General features: G+C 47.4%; 1 protein-coding gene across 1 annotated transcript in view; it reads left to right on the forward strand.

Annotated features, from left to right (window-relative positions):
* The first annotated feature begins 30 nt into the window (after nucleotides 1-30).
* Nucleotides 31-21,367, forward strand: part of EDC4 (enhancer of mRNA decapping 4) — a 33,219-nt gene continuing 11,882 nt past the window's right edge. Inside the window, exons 1-19 of the mRNA XM_054269411.1 lie at nucleotides 31-142; nucleotides 4,115-4,271; nucleotides 5,047-5,158; nucleotides 5,804-5,903; nucleotides 7,422-7,611; nucleotides 8,624-8,771; nucleotides 9,270-9,374; nucleotides 9,812-9,921; nucleotides 10,450-10,533; nucleotides 11,063-11,158; nucleotides 12,128-12,230; nucleotides 12,683-12,863; nucleotides 14,090-14,162; nucleotides 14,580-14,671; nucleotides 15,319-15,515; nucleotides 16,226-16,314; nucleotides 17,037-17,190; nucleotides 18,296-18,759; nucleotides 20,326-20,427. Of these exons, the coding sequence (XP_054125386.1) occupies nucleotides 64-142; nucleotides 4,115-4,271; nucleotides 5,047-5,158; nucleotides 5,804-5,903; nucleotides 7,422-7,611; nucleotides 8,624-8,771; nucleotides 9,270-9,374; nucleotides 9,812-9,921; nucleotides 10,450-10,533; nucleotides 11,063-11,158; nucleotides 12,128-12,230; nucleotides 12,683-12,863; nucleotides 14,090-14,162; nucleotides 14,580-14,671; nucleotides 15,319-15,515; nucleotides 16,226-16,314; nucleotides 17,037-17,190; nucleotides 18,296-18,759; nucleotides 20,326-20,427 (2,636 nt within the window). The 5' untranslated portion in view covers nucleotides 31-63. The remainder of the gene's footprint in view (nucleotides 143-4,114; nucleotides 4,272-5,046; nucleotides 5,159-5,803; nucleotides 5,904-7,421; nucleotides 7,612-8,623; nucleotides 8,772-9,269; nucleotides 9,375-9,811; nucleotides 9,922-10,449; nucleotides 10,534-11,062; nucleotides 11,159-12,127; nucleotides 12,231-12,682; nucleotides 12,864-14,089; nucleotides 14,163-14,579; nucleotides 14,672-15,318; nucleotides 15,516-16,225; nucleotides 16,315-17,036; nucleotides 17,191-18,295; nucleotides 18,760-20,325; nucleotides 20,428-21,367) is intronic.

The following is a 21,367-nucleotide window of genomic DNA, read 5'->3' on the forward strand; positions in this document are numbered from 1 at the left end:
GGCGGCGGGGCCGGGCCGGGCAGCGCGGTGGCGGCGGCGCGGGCGGGCGGCGCGCCGGGCCCCATGGCCTCCTGCTCCAGCATCGACATCGAGGACGCCACGCAGCACCTGCGGGACATCCTCAAGCTGGACCGGCCGGGAGGTGAGGAGCGGGCAGCGGCGGGGCGCAGAGGCCGCCGGGCCGGCCCGGGCGGGGCCTTGTCTCGGGCCGCGCCGCAGGAGCCCCGCGCCCGTTGCGCCGCCGCCCCGCCGGTTGTCAGCGGGCGCGCGCGGGGCCCCGCCGGGACCGCTTCGCCTCGGGGCGCCCGGCAGCGCCCTCCGAACCGCCCGGGGCCAGCGGGTCCCGCTCGGCGCTGCCCCGCTCCCCCAGAGCCCGGAGCCGGCGGCGCGGCCGGTGAGGAGGGGAGAGGAGCCCCGGGCTGGGAACCGGCCTTGAGGGACGGGGTGGTGGCGCCGGGCAGAGCAGAGCAGGCCGGGCCCGGGGCTCGCTGCGGCGGTCTCGGGGCTCCGTTCATCTGGAAGGTGCTGCTGCTGGGAGCTGAACACCCCGACCTCCGTGCCACGAGTGTCCCCCCTTCCCAGGAGCGCTTGGAGTGTTCCCCAGGCGTCTCTCTGCCCTGCGTGGAAGGGGCTGGTAGGCTGCTCCGATATCAGTGCCGGGTTCCCCCTTTACAGGAACTTTTCACTCCTTATTTGTACGTGAAATGGGATCACAAATATCTCTTCTGAAGTGGTTGTGAGTCTTCTCCCTGTGCTCTGAACTGTTATACCTCTCTGCTCAGAGTTCAGCGGGCTCCCTAATGCCTGTAGGAGTATCAGCAGCGGGCTCAGGAGTCAGCTGGATAGAGTTCCCACTCTCCTGGAGCTTCAGCTCCCTCTCATCTCCCTGCTTCAACCTGCCGTGGTCTTTCAGTCAAATGTGGTGAGGTAACACTCTAAAGGAGGCTGAGACATGAATGCTTTGCAAAAATATCTTAGTCTCTGGGTAGAGGACAGAATTATGCCCCTCTTGTGCTCCTTTCAAGAGGGAGGCAGGACAGGAATAATAAACTTCTAAATGTCCTGAGACTCAGCAGGAATGTGCTGCCTCCAAAGCAGCTGCCATGTGTGCTGCCTTTTGCTGGGCCAAAAGGAAGAGAGGTTGGATATGAGGTTGTTGTGGAGGGCTGTAGAGGCCTGTGAGATGATGGACTAAACCTACAGGAAGGCAGCTTCATTAGCTCTACTACCATTAGAGAATCTTCTCATTAATTGGAATATTTTCTGTGGTTTCTGGAGTGCTAGCATGTTCCTGAATTCTAATTCTTACAAGAAAAATACATTTTTTTATTTGTAGTGCAGCACTGTACTTGGAAGACTGGAAGGAGAACTCAGTGCAGGGATGGGGAACTCATTTCACAAGCAGTGTCTGAACTGAAAGGATGTGTTGTGGTTGAGAAATGCTTGGAGTTGTTGCTCAAGGTGACTTGACTTTCTCCTGAAGCAGCTTCTCCTGCTGGCTGAAGTCAAGGAGTTATTGACAGAGTATGGCTTATTTCTTTCATTCTTCTTTCCTGTTCATTCTCTTTTTACTTTCCCTGTCATCTCCAGTGCACAAGAAGGCATTTCAGAGGAGAGGAGCAAGTGGGCAGGAAGTTCACAGAAGGAACCTGTACTGGTTCTCAGCAGAAATCACTGCCTGGTTAACAGCAAATAAACTTGAAAAGATGGACATAATAAGGGGAAGAAGAAGAGTGCACATGTTAGCTGAAAGTCTCTGAAACTCCTGTTAGGATGCCAGGGGAGAGCAACAGAGGTTCCTCTCAAGTTTTGCAGTACCAGGTGCAGGTAGCTGTGAGCAGTGTTGTGTTCCTCTAGGTCCTGTTCAGGCAGGTGATAAGAAACACTGCCTGCTCTAAAGAGTTCACAACTGTCAGAGTGCTTTTCTAATTCTGCTGGGCTTGGTGATTGTGAAAATGTCATCCACTACCCAGTCTGTCTCTCTTGACACAGTTTCTCCCTGTTTTGGCAAACTTGATCCGGTGCTTCAGTAGCTGTTGCCAAAGCATGGACCTGCCTGCTGGGATGTGGGGACAGGCTGTCAGTGCCACTGTGCTGAGGAGGAGCATCCCTGCTGGTGGTGGGCAGGATCCTTCCCTCCATGCAGGGATCTCTGCTGCTGAGCAGGTGTTACGTGGGCTCACCCTGCTCGTGGTGTATCAGGGCAGTGTTCAGTACAGGCTGGCCTCTCCTGGTGCAGCTGATGGTGGGAGCAGGAAGGGTTCAGTCTCAGCTCTGACTGCTCCTGCTCTTTGAAAAGGTAATGAACACAAACACCCTCCTTTCCCTTTGAGACCTCCATCTACCAGTCTGGCTTAACCTTTTGGTTTAGTTCATGTTCTTACCAAATAGAGCCTCTTCCCTTCTTTTATGCCTCCAGGACTGTGCACAGGCAGCAGCTGTGCTTGTCTGGCTTCTACTAACACAGAGTGAGCTATGCCCCTTCCTGAACTTGGTGAGCTGATGTTGGGCCCATCAGCCTCTGGAGAGTGTTTCTCCCTCCCTTTTCCCCATTGAGCAAACATCACTATGCTGCTGTGTAAAAGACCAGCAGTACTTACATGAGGCTTTGCTGTGGCTGCAAAAGGGCAAAGCATGGATCATCTTTCTCTGGGAGACTGGATGCTTTTTCTGTAGGGAACGTTTTCCTGCCTTTGGTCACAAAGGATCAAGTGCTGTCAGTGGAAGTAGCTGCAGCTGGACAAGCACCCACCACATGCTGTAGGAATAAGGGGCACATCTTAATCCTGTGACAGCAAGCACAGCACCAGTGGGAGGTGCTGGATCACATTCCCTTGCCTGAATTTCCTTGTGCTGTGTGACTGCTGCTGCTTTTTCTACACTGAGGTGGGTGCCCAAATTGTCCCTGCATTGGGATACCCTGTCAGTGTATGTTTCTGTGTTCATAATGACTTCATAAACAGGAGAGTTTGAGATACCATTCTGGCAAATGAATAATTGCAGTTGTGTTTTAGGCAGCAGCACTCACCCTGATGTATTGAAGCCTATTCAGTAGCAGAAAGGTTGTCTCACTTTGGAAGGATCTGCCTCTTGCCCACAGTCATGTTTAGGTTTGTTCCATGTGCCAGAGATGGGGAGTTCTGGTCCTGGGAGCAGCCATTTTGCAAGAGCTCAGCAGCAGTTGTTACCTGGCAACAGTATACGAAATTTCGGGTTTCAAAACCAGTGAAAATTTCCAGCCAGGATTCGCTGAGAGGCGGCTTTTCCTTGGTGTGCTGATGTGGGGGTGCAGATGGGGGGACCCTGCTCTCCAGTGGGGGTTGTCAAACATTTGCCTTGCTAGTGAAGAAGAGTCTCCTTCACCCCCTGTTATGTCTGTCCCCTCCTAAAGCCTTCAGAAGGCATGGGAGCCACCAAGCAGCTGGTGCTAGGCCAGATGTGCAAAGTCAGGGCATACACACTCTTCAAAGCACAGCTGGGGCTCTGAACAAATGGCTGCTTTACACAAAATTTGAGTGCTATAAACTTCTCTGTGATTGTTCAACCAAGGGAAAAAATGGGAATCTCAAATGCACAGTTGCAGAGTTTCCTAGGAAAATTACTTAAACACCAGGATTTTGAGGTCTCACTAGCAGAAGCCGGTTTTGGAAAGTAACAAATGTATTGTTTCCAGCCAGCTCCAAGTGTTGCAGCTGATCCCTGCACTGCTGGACTTCTGAGGTCTCTCTGCAGCCTGAGGGTTTGAAGTGACTTGTCAAGAACCTTTTGGTCTGGCACTTGATTCAGTAAACCTGAATGACCAGCTTAGTCTTTCTGATCTAAAGTTATTTGCTCCTTGAGCCAGGTTAAGTTCCTTGAAACATGTTCTTTGGAGTTTCTCTGATTTGCTTGTGAAGGAAAAAAAAAACTATTTCACTCAGATGTGTGAAGGTGAGTTTGTCATCACATAGGAGGTCTCTTATTTTTTTTGTAGAACACTTGTCCCAGTTAATTCAGCTTATTCTACCTGACAGGCCCAGAGAGGCTGACAAAAAGCACCTGGAGGTGGTATATTTCACGCAGTGCTGTTGATTTGTAATGCACGTTGGGCACAGCTGGTGTTGCTTTTCCTCAGGTTCGGTGAATGAGAACCAGAGGCCGTCGAATTCGTACAACGGGGACCTGAATGGGCTGCTGGTGCCTGACCCCCTTGGGAGCGGGGATGGAGCTGCTCTGGCCAAGCCTGTGCATCGCAGCATCTCCCTAGGAGCCCTGCAGGACAAACAAGTCATGTGAGTCTTGCCAAAGAAATGCTGAGAGGGAACGGAAAACAGCTCAAATTCGGTTCTCTGGAGCGTGGAGATGCATGCTGGGCGTCTGACAATGGGTTTTGTGTTCAGTTCAGGTGGCAATTGTGAGTCAGTGCTCTTGGTTAGAGCTTTTGGAGCTTTTGTGAGGCTGATGCATGGAGTCTGCCATCCTTGCATCTCAGGAACTGAAGAATACCTGCAGAGTTGTTCAGAGAAGGGAAACAGGACTGTACAAGGTGAAAATTGCAGATCAGAGTGAATGTAAATCATGAGGGCTCTGGTTGAAACCTGTGGTTCCCCTGTAGATGTCCAGCAGGAGCCCCAACACCTGAGGTGTTGCAGAGCTCATGGAAGTAGCTTCTGCTTGGGTTCTCTGGTCATGGTTTTGAAAGAGAATGCCATGAGAACCACAAGCAGTGTGCACTGTTTTGTTGATGATGTTCAGCTGGTTGGTTTTGGTTTCTTCACACCTTCCAGTGCTGGGGATGTGAATCAAATGTAGGTCTGTGCTCTAGTGAAATGAACTGAAGGTTTTTAGGCTGAACAAAGCAGATGTTTGACTCTCTCAAACCTGTGACACACAGGGAAGGGAGACTCAGCTGAGAAGAGTTTTGTCTTCACTTGTTCAGCTCAAGCTCTTAGATGCACAGATCCTGGTGTGTTGCTGTTAAAATTACGAATTTAACATAAATTGTTAAATACTCTGTTCCTGTGAGTCCGGTCTGATTTTTTTCCCCCCTTTTCTTTTTTTTTAAAGCTGCCTTTCAGGGGATGACAGCTCCACGTGCTTAGTGATATCAGCAAAAGATGTGGAGGTAGTGGCCAGCAGTGATTCCAGCATCACCAGTAAGGCCAGAGGGAGTAACAAGGTAAGGAGCAAGGAAAAGCATGGTCTGTCTCTTTTTTAGTCACATCAGCTCATGCTTGAATATTTTTAAACAGAAATAAATATATTCTTTCTTGTGTCACAGGAGTTTGTAATGGGGTAGAAGTTTGTCAAAGACTTTAACAAGGAGAAAAAGTTGGAGCAGTATCTTGTAACTGATTGTTTCTGTTATTCCAGAGTCTGGCTGAGTTATCTTCTCATTTTCAGAAGTTCATGATCTAAGCTGTAGGTTCCTGGGAAAGTGTCCTTTCTCCACAAACATGATTTTTCTGCTGCTTGTTTCCTCCCTGCACCCTGAAGGGAGGGATTCCCTGGCTGTTCTGCTGGCGTCAGTCCTGCTGAGAGCTCTGGCCAGCAGGTCAGAGCTGCAAGAACCAATATGCTGAAATTAGAGCTGGTGCTGAGCAGAGAACTAAGCCATGCTCAGAACAAATGCTGATGATGAGGAGAGAGACATCTGGTCTTGATCCACTCAGCCCTTTTCCACTTTGTTCCTTAATTTTCCATTTTGTGTTTTTCCATTTTCTCTTCCAGTTTGTTCCTCAGTATGCAGCGAACTAAGGGACCACAAAGATGGAAAAGATAATTCCAGACATTTCTCATGTTTTGTTTTCTTTCTCCTGAACAGGTGAAAATACAGCCTGTTGCTAGATATGACTGGGAGCAGAAGTACTATTATGGCAATCTGATAGCTGTCTCAAACTCCTACCTGGCTTATGCCATTAGGGGTGAGTTACCTTCTTGTCTTGGATGTGATTTGAATTCTTTGCTCTGTGTATCAGTAAGAAAGGCAGAGTTTACATCAGAACAACATAAGTGGCACTAACTGAAACAGACATTGCAATACTCAGATCAGAGTGCTGTTGTAGAGAGAATATAAACAATGATGGAGAGAAGAGTTTGTTATGTGGGAGAGTTAGAAATAAAAGAGAAGGACTCAGTGGGGATATAGGAAAAGTTGAAGGATTACGTTGGAGAGCTGATGTTCATATTCCTCCTCTAATTAAATATTTCTGCAGCAAGCAAACTGCTCTAGAGCAAAGCACAGAAACAGCCCCATGGTAATTTGAGCAGAGAAGTATTTGTGATGGATTTGCTTGCATAAATTTAGACTTGAGTTTAAGGCTAAATTTTGAGGATCCAAGGAGCGATGCAGATGCAGTGCCTTGTGCAATAGAGAAAGAAAAGCAGAACACTGGGAAAGATTGTTTCACAGCGTATGGGAAAGAAAGTGGCAAGATGAGAGGAAACAGTCTCAAGTTGTGCCAGGGAAGGTTTAAATTAGATATTAGGAAAAATTAAAACATTGGAACTGCCCTGCCCTGGGAAGTGGTGAAGTCACCATTCCTGGAAGGGTTCAAAACCACATAGATATGGCACTTGAGGACATGGTTTAGTGGTGAACATGAGGGTTGTGCTGGTTGGACATGATGATATTAAAGGTGTTTTCCAACCTTAAGAGTTCTATGAAATGAACACTTAGTTATCTGCAGTGTCTCTTTCTGCTCTCATAGATGCACAGAGTGTCTGTGTCTCTTTGTTCTTACTTCTCACACCAGTTTATCTGGTCTTTTATGAAACCTGCTACTCTGCTCTTGTGTTTTTTCCTAGCTGAGGTTATTTTAGAGTAGCTTAAGGATGTCTCACCCTTATAAAAGTATTTTAAAAGCTTGGGTGTAGCAACACTGGGAAGCTGAGTGGTTTGCTAGGACTGGCATGGGCATCAGGAAGTGAAAGCACCATGATCTCTGTAGGACTGCCTGCTTTGTGGTGATTGGTGTCTGTCTGAAAAGAGGAAGCTGGAAACTTTGCTTAGTGTGCTCATGTTCTGAAGCATCTTCTTTTTAGCCATGCAAGTCAAAAAGCAGTGCTTTCTGCAGGGTGAATGTTCATACCTTTTGCTTCCCCTTACAGAACATGTATCTGAGCTCTCTGCCTCTCAGTGACTCCTTTTCTCCATGAAAAATTAAACTGAAAATTTAATTGAATTTAATTAAAACCAACTGAAAATTAAATTGCAAACAAAATTAATTCACTGTCACTGGAGGTCAGCCTTGGAAGCGTGGCAAGCTCAGGATGAAGGTTTAGGCCTGGCTTTTAATTGCAGCATTTAATGAGGATAATCCTGGGAATTATGAGAAGTTTATGAGAGTTATGGGGAGTTTATGAGAATTATGCAGAGAAACCACAGACATGAATGGTGACTTTTACATGAATGGTGACTTTTTCCTCTGTGTGTCTCGCAGCTGCCAGCAATGGCTCTGCCATGGTGCGGGTGTTGAGTGTGAGCACTGCAGAACGGACCTTGCTGAAGGGATTCACAGGAGGTGTGGCAGACCTGGCCTTTGCTCACCTCAACTCCAACCAGCTGGCCTGCCTGGACGAGGCTGGCAACCTTTTTGTCTGGCGCCTGGCCATGGATAAAGAAAAAATCCAGTATCTTGTCCAAATACAGCTCCTGTCAGCCTCTGTGCAATGATAGATATGAATGCAACCCCAACATTACCCTTTGATTTTGTAGCCTTTGCAGAATAGCAGCTTGCAGGGGAAAGATTGATAGTTATGCCCCTTCTAGAGTATCAAATCTGTCAACTTTTACCTGCATTCAGCACAGTCATTACTTGATATTGCAATGCTTGAGATTCTAGGAGCACCTCAGTGCTCCTGGTCCAGGCAAAGTAGACAGTGAGAAGTGTCAGTCTGTAGCAGCTTGGGTGTGGACAGTGTCACCTCAAGTGTGTGACAGAGGTTTGGCTTGTCTGGTTCTACCTCTTTTCCTCAGTTACTTCTCTTGGGAAGAGGATATAATACGTCCCATCCACTCACTATCTTCTTTCCAAACCTGTCATCCTTTTAGTGGCCCTGAAATTTATTTTCAGTGTTCATTACCCTAAATATTTTCATTTAATTGCTAGGAGTGATTGCTCAGTGCTTCTGGGAAACATTGAGGCATGTCACCTCAGAGTGTAGCCTTTTAATTTTAATTGTGCACCATCATTTCAAAAGCAACTGGAGCAAAGGTGGTGGTAGTTGTTGAAGCCCTGATTAGTGGTGGTGCACTCGAGCACTCAGCTGGGGGCAGTGTGGTAGCTTTTCTTTCTCTGGTAGTGTTGCAATGCTAAGAAATCATCTAATCATTAGCTGTGTGATGGATTGCACATTCAGATGTGGCTGTGTGCCCTTGTTGTGCTCATCCTGTCACTGCAGCCTGCAAGAGAAAATTGTGAGAACCTATAAACTTTTGTAAGCTGGAGCTCTTCTGTCAGTGAAGAAACTCTAGCTTGGCTGCATTCTCAGCAGAATCCCTTCACCTGCTTCCTTTTTGAATCAATGCACCAAAACCCCTTGAGGTTTAACAATATTAAAACAGCATACTAAGCCTGAACAGTTTATTGCTGGGCATTAGTAGCAGAGCCAGAATGTTGCATTTCTTAACCCTGGTGATCAGAGAGGAGATCCTGGTTAACATCAAGAGGCCTGACAACACCCCCCTGAACACCTTCCGGAGAATCATCTGGTGCCCCTTCATCCCCGACGACAGCGAGGAGAGCGGCGAGGAGGGCAGCCAGACCCTGGCGTTGCTGCATGAGGACAGGGTAAGGAAAATCTGCTTGGAAACATTGTCCTAACTTATCATTAGGAGAGAATTGAATGGAGGAAAGAGCTGAGTTTGCAATGAAGTTGTAAAGGCTCCTGTCTAGTCCATGTTGGGGATCCTCCTGTGAGATGTTGGGTTCCTCTCTTCCCAGGAGAGATCATTCTCTGGGCCATCCTCAGGAGGATGGAAAGGGAATTTCTGTTCACCATCAGATGCCAAGGACCACTTGAAACAGAGACCTCACTTGTCTGTTCAGGCTGAGCCAGTACCCGAGGGAGGGGCTTGGTGGGCAGCAGCTCCAAATGCCAAGAGCAATTCCCTGTGTTGTGTACAGTGCCAGGATTGAATGGCCAAATTGTGTGGAAATGGGAAGGTGTGTGTCACACACTTCCATTGGGCTGGTGTGTCAGGCCATAAGATAAGGATCTAGGAAGTTCTCTGGATCAAACTAGTGGTTATAAAAATAAACCTGTGTGTCTGCATGTTTGTTTTCCAGGCAGAGGTGTGGGACTTGGACATCATCCGAACCAACAACAGCTCCTGGCCAGTGGAAGTGCCTGACATCAAAGAAGGCTTCATTGTGGTGAAAGGCCACAGCACGGTACAAACCTGGGTTCTTTGGGTTTTCTTTGGGTTATAGGGTCTCAGGAACTGCAGTTCTTAGGACAGTTGGATGTAAAAAAAACAGTTGTGAGGTAATTATAATTGTAAAAGCCAGAAGAGCCCAAACCAAAATGAGCTCTATTTGTAACATGAATAACAGTAAGAGCAGTGACAACAGAATCCCTTGTACTTGAATTTGCTGTCTGGAAAATGTGATGGTTTATTATTACCAAGAAAGAGGGTGCCTGTCAATTGTGCTGTGAAGGGTTAAAAGGCTGAATGTTAGAAGCTACCAGCTTCTGTTAGAAATCACTCTGCCCTTCTCTACTGTCAGATTGTTAGTCAAATTCTTGCTTGAAGATAGAGCCTCTTCTTCTTGTAAAGTAAGAAAAGCTATAATTACTTTTCTGTGTCTCTTTTCCCCCCTCTCTGTAGTGCCTGAGTGAGGGAGCACTTTCTCCAGATGGAACTGTGTTGGCCACAGCAAGCCATGATGGTTTTGTAAAATTCTGGCAGATCTATATTGAGGGACAGGATGAGCCAAGGTAACTGGAGAATTGGGAAATGAAGGATCTTGGAACAGAGAGCAGCCGCATTTTCTCTGGGAGAATTTCCTTGATACAGAATTACCTGTGATGGTCATTCTCAGGACATTATAAAGATACAGCATAAGTGTTTGTAATTTGTTGCTGAAAAATTGCACCACTGAATATCACAGGCTTATGGAAAAAGCAGAGTGCTGTGTCTGGAAACAGGAGTTCTGTGCTTTGCACAAGCTGTTGCCAAACTCTTCTGCACTGTCTGCGTAAATGCAGGAGGCTGCTCTGAGCTGTTCCTCTCAATGCTGACTTGTTTTTGCATTGTATTTTTGTTAAGACACCAGACCAAATGGCAACATGGGATTTTATTTATTTATTGGTAACAATATTTGTCTGTGTGATCTCCTTATTTTAAATAAGGAGAGCTACAAGTCAGTAATCATTTGTGGCTTCTGGACAAGGAGTTGTGTGTTCAGCATCCTCCTCATTTACCACTCCCTTCACACTTGGATGTTTTCTCTGATTTATTCTTAGGTGTCTTCATGAGTGGAAACCCCATGATGGTAAACCTCTTTCCTGCCTGCTCTTTTGTGACAACCATAAAAAACAAGACCCAGAGTAAGTCCCCAATCCTGTCCTTGAAATATTAAAGCTCAGCATTGTTTTCTAAATGCCTTGCCTTGAAAGTTCCTTGTAACTGAATAATACTTTAAAATTTTGGCTTTGTTGCAGGAGCAAGTCCTTAGTCAGTTTTCTAGTGATGGAGAAATAAATAAGACTCTGAAGCACAACCTAAAGTGACCTTAATCATAGTGCCAATTTCATGAAAGCAATGAGAATTCTAAATTGAGAATTTAAAAAAACCTGAGTCCTCTCAGGTTTGTGGCATGGTCAGTCTTAAATGGCCTGTTAGTCCTCCAGATTTCAACTGCCCATTGCTGAAAATATAGCTTTTATTGTTATTGTTTCTTCAGTTGTGGCCTTAAGGTGTCTGAGAGGTGTAGTGGTTTCTAGTCTGCCTCAGAGCAGAAACTTTCTGGGAACTTTAAACCACAGTTGGGCAAAATCAGCCATGGGCAGCTTGTGAGGAGCTTTTCTGGGAAGGATCAATCTTCTTTAAGAGAATTTGGATCTGTTGTGCCTGCAGAGTTCCCTTCTGGAGGTTTCTCATCACAGGAGCTGAGCAGAACAGAGAGCTGAAGATGTGGTGCACGGTGTCCTGGACCTGTCTGCAGACTGTTCGGTACGTGTGCCTGGATGCCCCTGAAGAGTGGCATTTAAGGGGGCTGGATTTGCAAAGGTGATCCCTGATGTCCCATGGATTCTACTCCTTTGCCATTCCAACCTGTTGTTGGAAGCTCTCAGCTCTGGCAGACTGTCAGGCCAAGCTTAGGCAGGACCAGGGAAGTTTATACTTTTATTATTTGTGTTACCAAGATCTGTTGTCTTTGCCTTGTTCTGTAAAGCACAGACATAGCTGTAGCATGAGGGGAGATTGCACAACAGAACTGCACACCTTGAGTGTTTTCTTCTCTGGAGATTTTAGATATTCAATAACCAATCTAGGATCTTCTCCTATTAGTGCTTTTTCTGTTTAAATTTTAAGAAGCTGCTGTGTTGATAGAGCTTAAGAAATTATCCAAGTTGAGCTGTCTAGGCCCAGAAATTGAAATTGTGCTTTAACCCATCCCTTGACTCAGCTTAGGTTCCCTGATTTTATTTTTCTGTTGGTGGATCATGGCCTTTCTTACCGCACAGATGCTTAAGGCCACTTTGGATTTTCCCTCTTTAAATGAGAAGAAATGACATAGAGCCAAGTGCTGCTTTTTCCACCTCACACTACAGAAGGTCCAAAACTTGTGGAAGGGTTATTTTGATTTGGTGGATTTTTGGTTTTAAATCTGCAGCATTGACTCTTGTACTCCTATGAATATGAAACGTGTTGAGTAATGACTGTCACCTTCCATTTCAGTGTTCAGAATCCATAACTTGATCCTATCATGCCATCTCCCAGCTACTTTCTTAGCTGATGTCAGCATTGATTTCAGCAAAGGAGTTTCTGTTCTAGTGGGTGGTTGCACTGTAATAGGGCTGTAAACTCCTTAAGGTTCCGTGGGAGTTTTGGTAATTAGTGCAGTTTCATAGCAATCATGCTGGTTGGGCTAATCTGCCTTACTGTCTGCATCCCCCCCCCTCTTATTTGTATATGTAGCTTTTCTCCTGACATCTTCAGCTCCATGAATATTCCTCCCAGCCTGAAAGTCTGCCTGGACCTCTCAGCTGAGTATCTGATACTGAGTGATGTGCAGAGAAAAGTAAGTAATTCCTTTTTTGTTGCTGCCTGTGGGAAATGTTGGCTGAAGCAGAATTGGCCTTGTGTGTGACTGGTTGTGCTGCCTAGGTCTGGGATTTGCATGTTAGCAGATAAAAATGCAGAAGTTGACTCAGCAATTTCACTGTGTGATGAAAAAGGGCAGCATTCAGATAAGTAATGCTGAGGAGCCTTAAGGATTATTTCTCACCCTTTGTAAAGCTCTCATTTGGAGAGACTTGTGTCTCCCATGGTAGGATGGAGTTCTTGATCAACATTGACTCCCTTAAGAGTGTGGTGCTTGTGGTTCCCTTGAGTGTTCCATTTAAAATTTCAAGATCCAGGCTTTATTCCTCACGTTATTTCCCTTGTTCCCAATCTGGTTTGGATGCTCAGCTCTGTAGTCCCCACACATGTGCATGGTCTGCTCTGAAAGCTCTGATTTACCATTTCCAGGTCTTGTATGTGATGGAGTTGATGCAGAACCAGGAGGAGGGCAAGGCTTACTTCAGCTCCATCTCAGAGTTCCTCCTGACCCACCCAGTGCTGAGCTTTGGCATCCAGGCCGTGAGCCGCTGCCGGCTGCGGCACACCGAGGTGCTCCCGGCAGAGGAGGAGACTGACAGCTTGAGTGTAGGTAGGTGACAGAATTTGGCTGCTGTGTGGTCAGGATTTCTTTCCTGGCTTGTTCTGACTTTGTAATGAAAGGCTGGTCACTTCTCCCAAATAACAAAACAAGAGGCAACAGCCTCAGGTTGTGCCCAGTGAGGTTTGATTGGGTGTTAGGCTTAAGCTGGGTTGTCAAGCATTGGAGCAAAGGATTCAAGGTGTGGCCTGGTCACTGCCCTGGTCCTGCTGGTGACACTGTTGCTGAAACAGGCCAGGATGCCAATGGCCACCTTGGCACGTGCTGGCTCATTTTAAGCTGCTCTCAACCGGCACCCACAGGCCCTTTCCCCCTGGGCAGCTTTGCAGCCACTCTGCTCAGCCCATGGTGCTGCAGGGGGTTGTTGTGACCCAAGCACAGGACCTGGCTCTTGGCCTTGTTGAACCTCACACAATTGGCCTCAGCCCATCAATCCAGCCTGTCCAGAGCCCTCTGTAGGCCCTTCCTTCCTTCCTGCACATCAACACTCCTGCCTAAAGTGGTGCACAGCATCCTCAGCCAGTCAAGGGATTGTCTTGCTCTGCTCTGCAGTGGTGCAGCCTTGAGTCCCATGTGCAGTTTTGGGCCCCACAATATAAAAAAGACACAAAGCTGTTAGAGAGTGTCCAGAAGAGGGCCATGAGGATGGTGAAGTGGAAGCTGGATGGAGAGTGCCTGAGGTCACTTGGTCTGTGCAGCCTGGAGGAGACTGAGGGAAGACCTCCTTGCAGTCTTCCAGCATCCTCACGAGAGGCAGGCACTGATCTTTTCAATCACAAGACCAGTGACAGGACTCAAGGAAATGGCATAAAGCTGAGTCAGTGGAGGTTTTTGTTGGATATCAGGAAAAAGTTTTTCATCCAGAGGCTAGTTGGGCACAGGAACAGGTACCCTGGGGCAGTGATTGAAGCACTGAGCCTGAGTTCAAGAAGCATTTGGACAGTTCTTCCAGGCACATGCAGTGATTCTTAGGGTGTTCTGTGCAGGGCCAGGAGTTGGACTCAATGATCCTCATGGGTCCCATCCAGCTCAGGATATTCTGTGGAGTTGTCTGCAAAGTTACTAAGAGTGCTCTTGATTCCCTCATCCACATCATTGATAAAGAGAATCTGTATCATGCTGGTTCTTTGCTGTCAGTTCATCCTGCTGTGATGCTTTTGTAGTACTTTGTGTGTAGTTTCCATGCAACTTCATATTTTACCTCTGTCTCTTTCCAGAAGGTGCTCAGGGCTCTGGGGCTGTTGAATCAGCAGCAGGTGTGCTGATAAAACTCTTCTGTGTTCACACCAAGTGAGTATGTGTGTGCAGCTGTCTGTGTTTGTCCTAACCCTGCACTGACCTGTAGAAATTTAGGTTCAATTCTTTTGCTCATAACAAAAGCTACTTGGCCCCAAAGAAATTTCTGTGGTGTGTATGGCCTTGCAGGAGGTAGCTCTGAATGGTGTGACAAGCTTGTATTTCCATGAGTGATTTCAGAGTTGTGCACACACACAAATCCTGGGAAACATCTCAGATACCCTGGGTGGCAGAACTGGGTGACACGGCTGAGTGAGGATCAGCTTCTGTTGCTTCTGTGACAGGCAGAAAACACTGAAGCATTTTCCAAGGGAATTAGTTCAGTGAAGAGAAATCTTCTGAGCCTTAATGATGCCTTAAGTCTTCTCTTGGTGGTTCCTAAGCTGATCAGAGATGCTTGTTTCTTTCTAGGGCCCTACAGGATGTGCAGATCAGATTCCAGCCTCTTCACAGCCCTGACACAAGTGCTTCCATGCCTGCCCATGGCTCTCATGAAGAATTTGGTGAGCATGCGTGTTAAATTGGTTTTTAGTGTTACTTAGCCTTAAAAGGTTATTGGTGAGGAGAGCAGAAGAGTTTTGGGTATCTCTTTGTACTGCAGTGGTGTCATTGCATAAAGGGTTCTGAATATGGAGTAGCAGAGGAGCAGGAAGCTGGTTAGACCCTGGTTGTGAGTATGGAGTTTGGGATGTGTTACACCAGGAGTGCTAATGCTTTGTGCATGCTTGAGTTCACCTTCCTGGGTGATTTGGCACTTGTGAAAGAAACTGGAAGTTTGTCTCTTGTCAGGTGGAAGAGATCAGAGTGACAGCAGAGCTGTGGGAGTAGAGGGGGCTGGGCTGTTTGTGATGAGCTCTTTCAGCTCATTCACCATTCTGGGATGTGGCAGTTCAACTGGCCTTGCTTTTAGGGCAGAAAGGAAGTTTGGACATTTTATTATCAAAGCCTGATAAAATCCAGTCTGGCATACAAAGAGAAAGCATAACACAGGATTTGCTTTGCTCTAAGCTGTGACTGGGATCTTGCAGGGTTTTTGCTTGTTCTTCTTGGAATCAAGCATGGCATGCAATGGCACAAGTTTATACTTCATGGAATTAGAGCTTTAGTTTTGGAGGGAAGTTCCAGACTGATTTGTACCTCTCCCTGGAAGCCTTTCCAGACCACATGGCTGACCTGGGCACGGAGGGGCTGGGCTCTGAGAAGGAGTCTGTGCACGGCTCCCAGCCGGACCTGCGGCGCATCGCCGATCTGCCCGTGCCAGCTGACTTCCTGTCCCTCTCCAGTGATGCCAAGCCCAAGCTGATGACTCCAGATGCATTCATGACACCAAGTACTTCTCTTCAACAGGTAATCAGAGATCTGTTAAGGTGATGTAAGGGATGGGGGTGGATTTTGGTACTTTTGGACACCCTTTCCAGCTGTAATGACTGTGATAAGCTCTGCTAGCTGAATGCAGAGCACACGGGAGACTCTGCATGTAGCCAGACTGAGCAGAGACCTGTTGGCACATCTGAAATGCTAAACTGGCCTAAGCTTGTGTGTAAGTGCTGTGTTTAACTGCAAAACCACTGATGGAGGTGTGCTTTGTAGAAATATGGGTTTGCTAAATAACTGTATCTGAGCTGGGAGGCTGCTCTTACTGGTTTGCACATGTTGTTTGGGGATATGATATAACTGTAATTGAAGAAAATATGCCACCTTTGCACATTCTGTCTGATGGTATCCTGTGGGAATGCAGATCTGAAATGATCAGGGGACTGTTGGAACTGTTCAGACTTGTGAGACCCCTCTGGAGTACCCCACTCTCTGCCATAAACCCTCTGCCTCTGCACTGGTGAGGTCACTTTGGGGACGGCAGTTCCCCTATAAAAGCAGCCATATGATGAGGATGTTTTGAGATTTGCCTTTGTCCAGCACCTGAGCACCTTAGCAGAACAACCCAACCTGTGGGGATGTTTTCTATTCCCTCTTCACCAGAGACTCTCTAGGAGTCTGTTCCTCAGGCTGAGTTGTGTTGTTGCCCTCTGTGCCCTCCTGACTGCTGTGTTTCCTTGCAGATTGCTGTCTCTCCAGGCAGCAGTGTCAGTTCCCTGACTGCAGTCACAGCCATGAGCAGCACTTCTGTCACAGATGCCTCTCTGCCCAGGTGAGCAGCACATGAGTTAAATAATGCATCTGCAGCTGAACTGGCACAGGCCTTTGGGATAGCAGAGAGCTGTAGCATGTCTTGCAGGAGAGGAGATTGTAACCAGAGTTAGAAACTGGCCTGAGTCCCAACACCCCTGTATAGGCAGCTGTTTGCATCCCTGTTGCAGCTTGGAACGTGTCTGTTGTCATCTAGAGGCCAACAAGAGTGTTTTATGTGTGCCTCATAGGGATTCTGTTATTGCAGCTCAGTTTTGTTGCTCTCCATGCTTTTCCCAAAGGGCCATTGTTTACAGGTAAGAGAACTCTGCAGCCACCAAGGACAGGGAGAGAATTAGGACTGGTAGGAAAATCTTACAGTGTGACAGTGGGTTGGGCTGCATAACAGGGGAGAACTTCTCTTCTGGGGCCTGGAAAACGGTGAGACCCATCTCATAGTGTTGTGTTTCTCCCTGTACTCTGTACAGTGCCCACTGGAGATACAATTGGTCCCTTCTCTCACTGACCCCTCGAATTATAAAAGATTGCAATGCCCCTTTTTTTTATTTTTTTGTTGTTTCCACCTGGTATCTCTCTGGCCTGTACGGGAACTAGTAGCTGACTATGGTGGAAAGAGCAAGGGCTCTTCCACTGATCTTTGTACCCCATCTCCTCACCTCGAGTGTTTGATGCAGATCAATCATTTATTTGGGCTGCTTGATTTGCTGGTGTCTGTTTCTGCAGAGCTTCAGAAGACCTGACAGTGAGCCCCAAGATGCAGCTGGACACCAGCCTCACGCTGAGCAGCAGCAGCAGCAGTCTCCAGACCAGTCCCAGGAGTCACTCTGTTCTTATCCCAGGCCTCCCTGACAAGCTTACACCAAAGGCACCTGTTCCAGTAAGGCTCCAAATGCTGCTCCCTTGCTTCTCATGGGCCAAGGAACCTCTCTATGGGCCTCTACAAGCTGAAATTGCTCAGCCTGGAGAACAAAAGGCTCTGAGGAGCAGAGTGGCCTTTTAGTCCTTTAGAGAGTGACTTTTTACATGGGCAGACAGGGATAGGGCATGGGAGAATGATTTTAAACTAGAAGAGGGGAGGTTTATTTTAGATGTTAGGAGGAAATTTTTTCAGGGGGTGGTAAGGCACTGGCATAGACTTCCCAGGAAAGTTGTGGATTCCCAATCCCTGGAAGTGTCCAAGGCCAGATTGGATGGGGCATTGAGCAACCTGGTCTAGTGGAAAGTGTCCCTGCCTGTGGCAGTGGAGTTGGAACAAGGTGAGCTTTAAGGTCCTTTCCAACCCAAACCTTTCTAGGATTCTATGAAATTACATTTATTTGGATGTTAACAGGGACAGTGTGTGCCCTTTGGAAAACACAGCTGCTGGCACACACGTGCAGTCCAGTTTACTCAGCCACATTGGTGGAATTTGTCCATATATAGAATAGTGTATCTCTGAAAGAGAGATACAGCTATAGATACAGCAATAGAGGGACAGCTCTAGCTTGTGCTTTCACCATCCCAGTGGCTGGAACTGGTCAGCCTTTGTGTTAAGTTACAGTGCTACCTGGAAAGGCTTATTCCTGCTTGTTGGTCTGATGAGTCTGAAATCACGATTTCCTATCCCTAAATTTTAATTTCCAGGTGTAGTGTAGAACAGACCATGACCAAAGCTTGAAATTGAAACAAGGAGTTGTTCAGTGTTAAAACTAGTGTTCTCCTTCAAAGAGAAGGGAGTGTGGAGCAGAGCAGGGGGGTAGAATTAGTGTTACATTTTCTTTTGAAAGTGAGTTCAAACTAGTATTGGCTTAAGTGTGTTGTTAACTGAGAGTCCATTACAAGTCCTGGGACTGTTCTCCATCTGATGAAGGAGTGGGAGCCAAGGAATCACATGAGGAAAGGGTACAGCAGGCTGTTTCCAGAGGCAGTTAGTGCAAGGCACCAGGGGTTCTTGAAGTGTCTCCACATTATCCTGAAGCCTCTTGTTTGATTTCTGTTTATAGGTGGCACCAGGAAACTCCTCTCTAGCCCTGGAACTGCAGGAAGTGGAGCCCTTGGTGGTGCCCCAGGCTTCTCCCACCCGCGAGCGCTCCCCAGACGTCATTTCCTCTGCTTCCACAGCCATGTCCCAGGATATCCCAGAGATTGCTTCCGAGACGCTGCAGCGCAGCTTCGCGGCGGCGGCGCCCGCGCTGCCCGGGGAGGCGCTGGAGCCCGGGCACCACGCGGACAGCATGGCCTCAGCCGCCTCTGCCCTGCACCTGCTGTCCCCCAGGAACCGCCACAGCTCCGAGCACAGCCACCACTCTTTGGACATGCCTCCAGTGGAGGTGGACAGACTGAATGCTCCATCCTTACTGGAGACTGCTTTAACTCAGGAAAATGCATCTTCTGACAGTGTCGTGAGTCAGCCGTGGCCGGCGGCCCCTGACATAACCCGGGAAACCAGGAACAGCATGGCAGACAGGTAATCCTTGGGTTTGTCTGGCACGGGGCAGTTTGTTTGCATTGCCAAGTTGACAGCTTGGTGAAAAGCTCCTATGTTGTGATTAATCCAGAACAGTTCTCCGTCCCTCTTTCCCTTGAAGGATCTGATGAGTCAGCCTTCCTGTGTGCTGTGTCCTGAACTTCCTAGGCCACCTCTAACCATTTTTGCTCTCTGATACCCTTTGCAGCGTAAATGATCTCTGTTAAGAAGGTGAAAAGTCTTCTTTGTTGGCCTTCATGTTCACATGGAGACTTCAGGTGGTTTTTTTTTTTTGTGTGCTCTGGAAATCAAACCAGTACAAGCTACATTCTACCCCAAGTGATGCAGGCTTTTGTTGAATCAATTGACAAAATAACTGTCAGGTTTGCTTGTATGTCTCTGTTCTAGGACTGGCTCTATGCAGCTAGTGTTACAAATACATGAAGTACTTTAGCAGTCAAAAAATAAATGGCAATGGAGCAGGAATGAAGGATGGTGCAGCATCACTTAGGCTGTTTAGAAGGAGCGATCTGATATGCTGGAGTAGTGCTGGGTTTCATCACAGAATGAGTGTCCCTGTCCTGGAGTAGGATGAGAACAGAAAGAGGCATCTGGCATCTCCAGATTCCTCTTAGGCTGGGGCTACATGCACCATGTGAACCTGCAAACACCTCCCTTTTCAGGACTGGAAGGCTGAGAGGGTCAGTGTTGTCCCTCAGGTAATCCTGGACTGTTCACTCATCAGAGTTGCAAAGAAAGGCCTCACCTTGTGCCTCCACAGCTGAGGATGTTGTTTCAGGAAACAGTCCCATCTGATGCCTCTGGGAGGGCATTAAGACTGTGTTTCTACACAATATTTTTTCTTTTAGTCATAATATGAACTTGAGAAAATACTTTGGTAGGAGTTTGCAACTCCCCTCAATCCCACTCTGTCTTTGAATTCTTCTGGATGTCTTCTATCAGAATACCAAATCAGCTGTCTCTGACTGAGAGATTTCACAAGTGCTCAGTTCTGTGTAAAGTCCTTCCTGCAAGCTCCATTCAGGCAGACCTAATTGGCAGTCTAGAAGCACGTGCAGTTTGCTCTCAAAATCATTGTGATACTCAGACTGGATGCACTGTTACAATCCTGTCTGTTAGAGCTGACCCATCAAATTCACACACTTCCTCAGACACTTCAAGGAACTAAGAAGCACTGATGATTTTTGCTTCAGTGATCAGTATTAAATGAGGAAGAACAAACCCAAGGTTTGTGGAAGTGTGTGCCAAGTTTGAGTAGTGGCTTACCTCTCTTGTATGAATGTCTGTTGGGAGGTAATTCTTGGAAATCTACTTCAAGCGTAGCTGAGCTGCTTCTCCCCTTTTGAGGCCCCAGAAAAGCACATGGACCAGTTCAAGTATTTAGTGCTTCTACACAGCACTGCCTCTTCCTGGATCTGTGGGATCAGTGTGGGGTTGATTTTTGCTACAGACTTCCTATCAGGATCTCTCATGAGACATGGAGAGAGTGAATATCCAAGCTGAAAGAGACTTTTGTGATGGTATTTTCTTTTTTCCCCTCTCTAGCCCAAGGGATGAGGTTGAAGAAAAGCACAAGAGTTCTTCCTACCATCGACACAGCTACCACCTTCTGCAGCATGACAGCCAGGATGCCAGTGCAGAGCAAAGGTACCAGAGTGCTCAGCCCCCTCTCTCACCCTGCATGGGCTCAGCTCAGGCTGCATTTATGCCTCTGTCCCCAGCCAGCCTTCACATGTGGGGTGAATGTCTCTGCTTTGTCTCCTGACTTAATGTGAGTTTGCAGCCCAGCTTTCCTCATGTTCTGGTGACTTCAGCTCATCTCAAGATTGGCCTCTGGGCCCTCTCCAGTTTATTCTCTGTAGGGAAAGGTTTGATTGTGCTGCCTCTAAAAGCATGGACCAAGCTTGGTTTAATTACCAGTAAAAACCTTTAAAGGGATCTCTTTCCAAATATTATATAAAGTAGCAAGGGTACCTGAAGAGTAAGTTTCTTGCTTCTGACATCTTTCCTCCCTGATAAGTCCCCCTGGAGTTCTGTGGGCGCATTCTGTGTGCCTCACAAGCTCAGCCCTGTTTGACAGCTGAGGATTGTCCACAATCCACACATAAATTCAGACTGAAGCCTGCAGCCTGTATTGGAGGCTGCTCAGCAGGGGAAAGTCTCCAAGGTACTGAGGATCACAGACCCCTTAGGCTCACCTGATCCTCCTCTGTTGTTGAAATGTGTTCTGTGTCCAGTGCTTGCTGTCTGTAAAGCTGTAGGGATGTGCTGTGTAAGGCCCATTCCTACAGGATGTAGGGATGTGATGTAGGGATGTGCTTTAACACAGCACCTCCCTACAGCTTTACAGCTGCCTGGGCCCTGCTGTCCCTAATGCAGGGACCCTCCAAGCCTTGCTGCACAGCTCTGGAGCTCAGCCTGAGCAGACCTGGATCAAAGCAGAGCAGCCTGCTCTGAGCCCTGAGGTGACTGTGAAAGGTTAGGTGGGGGTGTCTGTAGCTGACTCTGGCCATGTGTGGGTGAACATCTGTGTGAATCCATCCCGGTCCAGTGTGGTGAGTGATGTCCTCTCCCTTGCTGTCCCTTG

The sequence above is a fragment of the Melozone crissalis genome, unplaced genomic scaffold (assembly GCF_028551555.1).
Source record: "Melozone crissalis strain CALT ecotype California unplaced genomic scaffold, PUWL_Pcris_2 ptg000007l_1, whole genome shotgun sequence".
NCBI classification, from domain to species: domain Eukaryota; kingdom Metazoa; phylum Chordata; class Aves; order Passeriformes; family Passerellidae; genus Melozone; species Melozone crissalis.